Raw genomic sequence first — 10,000 nt, forward strand, 5'->3', positions numbered from 1 at the left:
TATTAGTCCCTCTCTCTCCCCCTATCTCTCTCTCTCTCCCTCCCTCGCTCGCTCGACCATATGGCCTTTGGCTCGCTCTTCCGTTCTGCTTTGTCACTTCAAAGCCCTGGGAAGCATTTTCATGTAGATGTGTTTCCCTCCCCCCTGCCCTCCTCCTCTGTTTATCAAGCCACACAAGCAATTTGTTGTTGGCTTTTTTTTTTTTCTCCCTCACCCTGCGTTTGTTCTGGCGCAGGGGAAGCGGAGCGTGCAGGACATTTGCACAGTGGAAGCGCTGCGTGTTGCTCTTTTTTCCTCCCCTCAAATAAGTGCTATGAGTTTGGACGTTAGCATTTCAGCGGTAGCGCCGGCCATCTCCCTCCGAGTGACTCACCTGCAGCAGCAGCAACGAGGGTGGCCCCCGAGCTCCCTGCTTCTCCTCCAGCACCACCGAGTGGCTCTCTGGGCACCAGCTGATTGGCCATGCATATTTAATTACCACTGCGTGAATTGCGGTCGGAGCGCCACAGACCTGCACCGTTGAACCGCAAAATGCAACAGCGCGGCGGTGGAACAGAGACTTATAGTGTTCTTCTGATTCTAATTGGCTCATATTTGGAACCACTGCCGTCGCTATCCTAACCTTCCTCAGGTTTGATTTCAGCGTGTGCTGGCTGTCTTTTAATAAAACACCAGGGATGTGAATAATCAAAGGTGTAGAGCACAGACCACAATAGCAGAGGCTGCAGTTATGACCACACAGCGGTGGGCCGGCTGAGCAGCAGCCAGGTGATATGGAGGACTTGATACAGCGATTCCTCCCTGCTAGAGAATCATCGTCAGTAGAAATCTCCTGCTGAATCTATTATTAAGGTAACCAGTGACAGGAGCCTCCAGCAGTCCACTAACCCCTCTCTCTTGTTCTCTCTCTCCCTCCCCCCCTCTCCATCTCCCCCCCTCTCCCCCCTCACCACATCACTCTATCGCTCCTATCTCTTTCTATATCTGTCTTGTCCCCCTCTATATATTTCTCCCTCTCTCTCTCTCTCTCTCTCTCTCTCTCTCTCTCTCTCTCTCTCGTTGTCTTGTCCTCGCTCTCCATTTCACTCCCGTTCTCTGTCCCCCCTCTCTTACTCCCCTCCTCTGTCTCACTCTCTCTATCACAATACCTTGTCCCCCCCCCCACTCTGACAACCCACCCTCGATCTCTCGTTCTTGTCTCTCCCTGACCCCAATCCTGTCCCTACACCCTTCCCCCCTCCCCTATCCCTCTTTCTGTCTCTCCCTCTCTCCTACCTTTCCCTTCCTATCTCCCTGTCTCCCTATCCCTCTTCTCTCTCTCTCTCCCCTCCCCCCCTTGTGTAACTCCAGGTATCATCAAGCTGCGTATGAGCCCCCCTCCCAGGCTGAGGGGCCCCCAGTACGTCCTGAACATCACCGCCACAGACGACAACGCTTCAGGGGGTCCGTACCCCCTCAGCAGCTCCGCACAGGTGGTGGTCGGCATCAACGACATCAACAACAACAAGCCCCTCTTCCAGGAGGTAGGCCTTTCTGTGTGTGTGTGGGTGTGTTTGTACGTGTGTGTCAGTATGGGGGTCTGAGATTGTGTGAAGAGGTGTGGTAGTGTCTTTGTGTGTGTTTGTGTGTGTTTGTGTGTGTGTGTGTGTGTGTGTGTGTGTGTGTGTGTGTGTGTGTGTGTGTGTGTGTGTGTGTGTGTGTGTGTGTGTGTGTGTGTGTGTGTGTGTGTCTGTGTGCTTATGCGAGAGAGAGAGAGAGAGAGAGAGAGAGAGAGAGAGAGAGAGAGAGAGAGAGAGAGAGAGAGAGAGAGCAAAAGAGAGTGTGTGAGTGCAGTGCACACGTGTGAGTGTGTGTTGCTGTTGTAAGAATGCATCACCATCAGTTAAATCATAATGTAATCCAGCATTGTTACAACGACATCAAGCTGTGGTTACCCACGCTCTCAATCCCATAATAAGCCGCCTGTGTCCCCTTTGCCCAGTGTCAGAACTACAGCCAGCACGCTGTTGTCCTGGAGAACCAGCCCCCAGGGACCTTTGTCCTGCGGGTCCACGCGGTGGATGCTGACATGGGGGTGAACGGGGAAGTGAAGTACGGCCTCATGAACCACGAGGGCGGAGCCTCCGGGTTCGACATAGACCCTGACACAGGTGAGATAATGAGACAGGCGATAATGATACAGGTGATATAATGAGACAGGTGATAATGATACTTGTGAAATAATAAGACAGGTGAGATAATGAGACATGTGAGATAATGATACAGGTGATAATGAGACAGGTGAGATAATGAGACATGTGAGATAATGATACAGGTGATAATGAGACAGGTGAGATAATGAGACATGTGAGATAATGATACAGGTGATAATGATACAGGTGATAATGAGACAGGTGATAATGATACTGGTGAGATAATGATGCTGGTGAGATAAGGATACAGGTGATAATGATACAGGTGATAATGAGACAGGTGAGATAATGAGACATGTGAGATAATGATACAGGTGATAATGAGACAGGTGATAATGATACTGGTGAGATAATGATGCTGGTGAGATAAGGATACAGGTGATAATGATACAGGTGAGATAATAAGACAGTTGAGATAATGAGACAGTTAGATAATGATACAGTTAAATAATGATACAGGGGATAATGATACAGGTGAGATAAAGATACAGGTAATAATAATACAGGTGAGATAATGAGACAATTAGATAACGATACAGTTAGATAATAATAATAATAATAATAATAGATTTAATTTATATAGCGCTTTTCTAGACACTCAAAGACGCTTTACAGTGAAGGGGGGACCTTACTAACCACAAACAGTGTGTAGCACCCACTTGGGTGATGCACGGCAGCCAATCTGCGCCAGAACGCTCACCACACACCAGCTTGAGGTGGAGAGTGAGGGTATTAATGAGTCAGCCAATTAGACAGGAGGATGATTAGGGGGCCATATTTATTGAGCATGGTTGGGCCAGGACACCGGGGAAACCCCTACTCTTTGCGATAAGTGCCCTGGGATCTTTTTTGACCTCAGTGAGTCAATGATACAGATGGTCCGGTAATAGTACCAGTGAAATAAAGATACTGGTGAGATAAGGACCCAGGTGAGATAATGATACTGGTGAGATAATAGTACCAGTGAGATAATGATACAGGTGTGATAATGAGACTGCTAGATAATGATACAGGTCAGATAACGAACCAAATTAGATACAGTTGAGATAATGATATAAGTTAGAACTTTCTTTGTTGCTGGGCTCCTTATTTAATTGGCAAGATGGAAACCGTCAGAGCTGTCGAATGCGTGTGGTGATGGCTGCTTCATACTGTGGGGCTGATTGGCCAATGCACCACAGGTGTGCAGCCTCACCTAGCAACGTCTAATCAGCCAGACCTGGGCCAGGTGAGGCTGCTTCAACCAGCCGTCAGCCACACATTTGCACAGGGTGAGATATAATGAGACCTAATTACACAGGTGACCCTTGACTTTTTTGGTTTTATATGAGCTAATTATTCATTTCATTTATCCAGAATGTTCATCTCCCCTCTGGGTTGTGTTATAATTGTCATAATCTATTCACGTGTAAACAGCATGTTTGTGGCCCAGTTATGGACTGTTTTGTTATTGTTAATTGGTTGCACCAACAAAATCTAATTTTCAAATGCCGTTGTGAAAAGCCAAAAAACAAACAAATCTGCCCCATTTTCTATGTTGAACTAGTTTGAAATGTTCAAAACATTACACATGATGTTTTATTTCTTGGATGACATGAAAATACAGAAAAAATGTAAACATTTATTTGAGGCAAATGATGTCTGATTTTTACAACCAGATATGGTAGCAGTTTCAAACGATTTTATGAGTGAACTTTAGTGTCTGGCCACTATCCTGCGTCACAAGGACGTCAAAATGTGAAGGAGGCAATAAAAGATTATCATAGATCAAAATGTGACCTTAAGGAAAAAGTGGACCTATTTTCATTACTCTTTCTCGCCTTGTTAAACGAAATTCAAATGCTTTGACTGTTAACAATGTCGTTTTTGTAATACTCAGTCTAGCGACTGCGTATTACATTAAACATAGTCACAGACATAATATTCTAATGGTTACGTGTTCATCATTTGATCAAGATGTGATGCGTGGCAAACGTCATGGTGACTAAACGTGTGTGTGTGTGTGTGTGTGTGTGTGTGTGTGTGTGTGTGTGTGTGTGTGTGTGTGTGTGTGTGTGTGTGTGTGTGTGTGTGTGTGTGTGTGTGTGTGTGTGTGTGGTGTGCATGTATGTGTGCTTGCGGTGTATCTTTGTGTGTGTGGTCTGTATATGTATGTATGTATATGTGTGTGTGTACCAGGCGTGGTAAGCAGTACGACCAGCTTCGACCGTGAGCGCCAGCGTGAGTTCACCCTCTCTGTGACGGCCACAGACCAGGCAGACGAGCCCCTCATCGGGATATGCCAGGTCACCGTGGTGATCGCCGACCAGAACGACAATGACCCCAAGTTCCAGAACAGCCGCTACCAGTGTGAGTGACGGCCCATCGCCACGACAACAACGGCATGACTTATCCTCCCCGATCTCCTCCCCAGGCTTCTGCATAGTGATTATTCTCCTGTCATAATAATCATAGGGAACTCAACATGAAATGTACTGTATATGGTTATATCTATATATATCTCATGTTTATCTGCCTATAAGAGCAGGTGCCACTTATCGTCTTAATTCGTTGTTGAAGGCAGTGAAGCTCTGGACGCGGGTGTTGATAGTGTGGCAGCTCAGTGAAGAGTCGTGCTGCTTTGCCTTGGAGCAGGGCTTGAATGAATCCCCAACGACCACATAATGCTAATAGTCTCTGGATTCCATGAGCAATAATCCCCTTCAAATCTCCCAAGAATGATGAAATATCAGCTTGTGGCCCTCTGGGCCGCTGTTTGTTTACTGCGTGTGCAAATATGTGTTTTGATATGCGTTGTGTCACAAGTTTTTACCATTAGATTAGGGAGAAACAGAGAACGGCTCATTAAGTATTTAACAGGCAGGTTTGGATTTCTGGGGCGCACATTAATTTGCTGTGTGTGTGTGTGTGTGTGTGTGTGTGTGTGTGTGTGTGTGTGTGTGTGTGTGTGTGTGTGTGTGTGTGTGTGTGTGTGTGTGTGTGTGTGTGTGTGTGTGTGTGTGTGTGTGTGTGTGTGTGTGTGTGTGTGTGTGTGAGCAAGTGATGGGGAAGAGAGAGAGAGAAACAGACAATAATATGTGAATACCCTGGGGGGTGATAAGATTGCTCAGGCAAAATTTCTCTGACAATTGATTTTGAAGGTACCGTTTTTTGCCAAATTCACTTTTTCTGTTGCAATCCTTTTTGGCACTGTCAGAAAGACTTCGGATAAACAGAAAAACTTCCATTGACTGACTATGAAGTGAGACTGTGAAATCAAATTATAATATTGTAAATTATTTACAATATGTTTGAAACAAAACAAAACATAGCGAAACGGATACAAACGCACACAACCGTCTGACATACATAGCCGGAATGCAAATGCCTGTCCATGACCTGTTTCTTTGTTAAGGTCATGGTTTCATTTACATGAATGAGTGACAGCTTGCACTATGCTTTGGGGAGGATTATAACACGTGGAAATGTAAACAGACATGCTACAGTGTACAGGGCCGGGAACTCCCAGAATCCTCCTGTGAAACGGATGCTTGGGCCGTGGGGTTGATGTTAGTGCTTGTTAGGTGTTTGTTTGGTGAAATCTTACATGGAAGTGGTGTTGAGAAGATGTGACATACATGGCTTATCTTAATCCCAAACGTACCCTTTCCAACCCATTTCTAACAAATGTTTAAACAAGAATAATCACCATAATAATTAGGTGGCAATGTGCTAAATATACGACATTAGGAAGGGGGATCCCATTAAGTTTCTGGTTGACGAATATGATGATGAATATGAACTACTATTAAGGATTTACCTATATGTTATACGTCATTGTGGTATTATCTATTGTTATAGAATATTAACTGTGTGTTGTTATTAAATGTTATTATAGTATAATAACTTACTCTAATCGTGTTATTTCATCCTGTGCTGCAGACTTTCTTCGCGAAGACACGTCGGTTGGAACTAGTTTTCTGCGGGCGGCGGCACACGATGCCGACCAGGGGAGTAATGCGGCTATTACGTACTCCTTGTCCAATCAGAAGCCGGCTTACTTGGAGATCAACCCCACCACGGGATGGGTTTACGTCAACCACCCCATTTCTCAGGTCAGAGTCGTTTCGTTATACCAAAATAGCGTAATGGCATTCTAGTTGCGCTAGTAAATGTAAAGGGTTAATACTTCCACCTTTGAGTTTCATTTGGCAAAACTTAAAATAGTGTATGTGTTTGTGTGTGTGTGCCTGTGTGTGTATTTGCGTGTGTGTGTGTGTGTGTGTGTGTGTGTGTGTGTGTGTGTGTGTGTGTGTGTGTGTGTGTGTGTGTGTGTGTGTGTGTGTGTGTGTGTGTGTGTGTGTGTGTGTGTGTGTGTGTGTGTGTGTGTTGTAAGTGGGCAACCTTTTTACCTAGAACAAAGAGAAAATCCTGAGACTCTAGCGCAAACTGTGCCACATGCTCTTTATAATTAAAGCTTGTCTCTTCTTCTCTGAATGTCATCTTCTTTGTTCTTCTTCGTTGGTCGTCTTACGGAGATCATTCCTCCTACGCCTGCCCCGCCATCCGTCAATAATTAAACATACTGTAATTCCTGGCTCATCTCTTTCTATCTGTCGCTCGGTTCACTCTCTGTTAATCCCTCGCTTTGTGTTTTTCTCTCTTTCTTTTCACTCTGGGCATGTTCTTCTTTTGTCTTTCACTCGTCTTTCTCTCTTTCTATATTCCCTTATTTAATAAATGTGAGTTTCCGTCAAATTGACTGATTAATATTCTCTGCAGACCTCCTGAAATACATTGACACATCGCGTTGTCATTGACCACTTTTATTTGATTCTGTATTACGTTATGACTGAGCTGCTAAAAGTAGACCATGAAATAACGGTTAAAACCTGGTCCTTTAATGGAAGAGTCTGGACGAACCGCAATAAACTAACTGAGACACTCTTTGAAGTAGGCCATAGGGCTGCTTGCTCCCAGCAACTACTAACTCTTGTCCTTTGACCCATGACCCCCTGTGTGTGTGTGTGTGTGTGTGTGTGTGTGTGTGTGTGTGTGTGTGTGTGTGTGTGTGTGTGTGTGTGTGTGTGTGTGTGTGTGTGTGTGTGTGTGTGTGTGTGTGCAGACGTCGCGGATCAGCCAGCAGATCCTGGCCACGGACGGGGGCCGGCGGAGCAGCTCGGTGGAGCTCAGCGTCATCATCACCAACGTGCACAACCAGCCGCCGCTGTGGGAGCAGAGCGAGTACTGGGTGACCGTGCCCGAGAACACCGTGCGCGACGCCAAGATCCTGGTGAGTGTGTGTGTGTGCGTGTGTGTGTTGTCGTCATGACCCAAAAACTGAAGTCTGGCGAGGAATTGAAGTTAATTCAATTTGGATTGAAATGTTTTCTTTACATTGCTGAATATGTGATAAATAGGAGGGTCTTTTTTAATCACTGTGACTGTCAAGGATATGTGTGACATATACACAAATGGCTCCCCCCCCCCATCTATGTCATTTCAAAGTGCCTCCAAAGTTCCCTCTTTGATTCTGTCACATCGTGGGTTCTGTCTGGGTTCTGTGTGGTCGTTCAGCCGTGTCTACAACCCCTTATTCTCCCCGTCGCTCTCTGAAGTTTTTCACAACTATCAGCCCCTCTGACAGGACGCACAGGAGAGAGAGAGAGAGAGAGAGAGAGAGAGAGAGAGAGAGAGAGAGAGAGAGAGAGAGAGAGAGAGAGAGAGAGAGAGAGAGGGGTGATTGGTGTGTATTTAATTACACTTGTTAGAACTCTGTGATGGTTGCAAGTCATCTCGGAGGCAGAGTTAGACGCTTAATAACTGTAATCAACATCTGACAGAGAGAGAGAGAGAGAGGGAGAGCTAGAGAGAGAGAGAGGAAAAGAGAGAGAGATCAAGAAGGATGAAGAGACAATGGAAGACAAACACGTTGACAGCCGAGGATGAGCGGGGGATGACGAGATGGAAGACAGGATGTCACAGAGAAGGCGCGGAGCAGAGGACTGCAGAGAGAGATAATCACACTGGACGAAGGGAGAGGGGGTTTGATGGACAGCGACGCAGGGGGAGAGAGAGATCAGATGGAGGGAGAGAGAGAGAGAGAGTGTAATGTCTCCAGATGACTACGAAATATGTCTCACTGCTACGTGTACCAGTGTACCCTATTATCTATCTTCTCTGCTCTCGTCACCTCCTCATCCTCCTCTCCCCTCCCCTACTCTTCTCCTCTCCTCTCTTCTCCTATATTCCTGTAATAATTACATTGAGGAGGAAGTGGTAGTGTTGTTGTAGATTTAATAGAATTAAAATGCCACATTAATGAAAAGTTAATTACATTGTTATAAGGCCGGAGGGAGTGTGTGTGTGTGTGTGTGTGTGTGTGTGTGTGTGTGTGTGTGTGTGTGTGTGTGTGTGTGTGTGTGTGTGTGTGTGTGTGTGTGTGTGTGTGTGTGTGTGTGTGTGTGTGTGTGTGTGTGTGTGTGTGTGTGTGTGTGTGTGTTTGTGTGTGTGATTAAATAGCTTTTGGACATTCCATAGAACGCATATTTGTGTCGGGAATATATGTGTTAAACTTAAATAAGACTAAGGCCAAACTTTTGTGTGCGTGTGTTTGCATGTGTGCATGCACGTTTGCAGTGTGTATGTAGGTGGGTGCGTGTGCCAGTGCATGCCTACTTGTGCGCTTGTCTATTGTGGGGTTGTGAGCAGGCACGTGTATGCATGTGCGTGTGTGTGCAAGAATGCTTGTGTGTTTTCGTTGGTGTGCATATTTGTGTATGTAATGCTGAAGAAGCATTTCTGGTGGAAGCAAAGATATAAGTGTCTAATCTGTATGTATTGCTGTTCGTACTTCCTCTTCCTGTATGTGTATGTATAAGTGTGTGTGTGTGTGTGTGTGTGGGGGGGGGGGGTTAGCCAGGGTTGCATCCAGGGCTCAAGGCTAAATCTAACATATTAGATTAGTAACAAATGTTTTTGCGAACGTGTTTTATCGGCGTACACTTTTTCACCTTGTGGACAATTATTAATAAGCCTAGTTAGATCAGCAATGCTATGAATGGAGATAGAGAGTGTTTTGCGCATAATGAAGCATTCATAAACAAGGAAATTCAGCTTCAGGGTTGCCAGATGAGACAGGGTGGACAGCAGACTCATCAAAATAGCCAAACAAATATTGACTATTGACTATTGACTACAACCGTAATATTGGAAATATAATATGGTTCATGCTTCTCAGCTGCTAAGCTTGATCTTAGCTAACCTAACAGCTACCAAAACTTCTGTGTGTTATGACTATGATTCTAAGTAGGATAAAAAGAAAAAACTATGTGCGGTGTGTTATCTTGGTAGTTAACATTCTAATGAATCTGATAAATCATTTTAATTTCGGAGAAAAATACATTAATAATTCTGTGTGGAAGGCTTACTCTGTTATGAAATGTTGGCTTTAAGCAGAGTTGTACCTGGGGGCAGTGTGAGATTTCTGGCTGCTCTCTGCTCTGGAAACCTGTGATATGTACTTTAGGGAATCGTCACTGTAATTCATCCTGCATGCTCTAAATACAAAATATGCTTTTTAAACAGTCTAATGCATTCATTAATACACCCCCCCCCCCCCTCCCCAAAAAAAAGCTCTCTCTGTTTCTCTCTTTTCCTTTCAACCTCTCTCTAATTCTCTCTCAACCTCTTTTTCACACCCCTACTAGCTCTCTCTCACCTCTATTTCCAACTCTACCTCTCTTTCCCTCCCTCTCTCTCTCCCCCCAAAAAGCTCCCCCTCTCCCCTATTTCCCTCATTCTACCTCTCTCTATCTCTCTCTACCACT

General features: G+C 45.1%; 1 protein-coding gene across 1 annotated transcript in view; it reads left to right on the forward strand.

The window, feature by feature from the left end:
* The window catches only part of si:dkey-22o22.2 (neural-cadherin), a 116,907-nt gene that overhangs the window by 64,542 nt on the left and 42,365 nt on the right, over nucleotides 1–10,000 (forward strand). The window contains exons 8-12 of the mRNA XM_056601273.1: nucleotides 1,351–1,523; nucleotides 1,982–2,150; nucleotides 4,371–4,541; nucleotides 6,114–6,286; nucleotides 7,297–7,464. Of these exons, the coding sequence (XP_056457248.1) occupies nucleotides 1,351–1,523; nucleotides 1,982–2,150; nucleotides 4,371–4,541; nucleotides 6,114–6,286; nucleotides 7,297–7,464 (854 nt within the window). The remainder of the gene's footprint in view (nucleotides 1–1,350; nucleotides 1,524–1,981; nucleotides 2,151–4,370; nucleotides 4,542–6,113; nucleotides 6,287–7,296; nucleotides 7,465–10,000) is intronic.

The sequence above is a fragment of the Gadus chalcogrammus genome, chromosome 11, assembly GCF_026213295.1.
Source record: "Gadus chalcogrammus isolate NIFS_2021 chromosome 11, NIFS_Gcha_1.0, whole genome shotgun sequence".
Lineage (NCBI taxonomy): Eukaryota > Metazoa > Chordata > Actinopteri > Gadiformes > Gadidae > Gadus > Gadus chalcogrammus.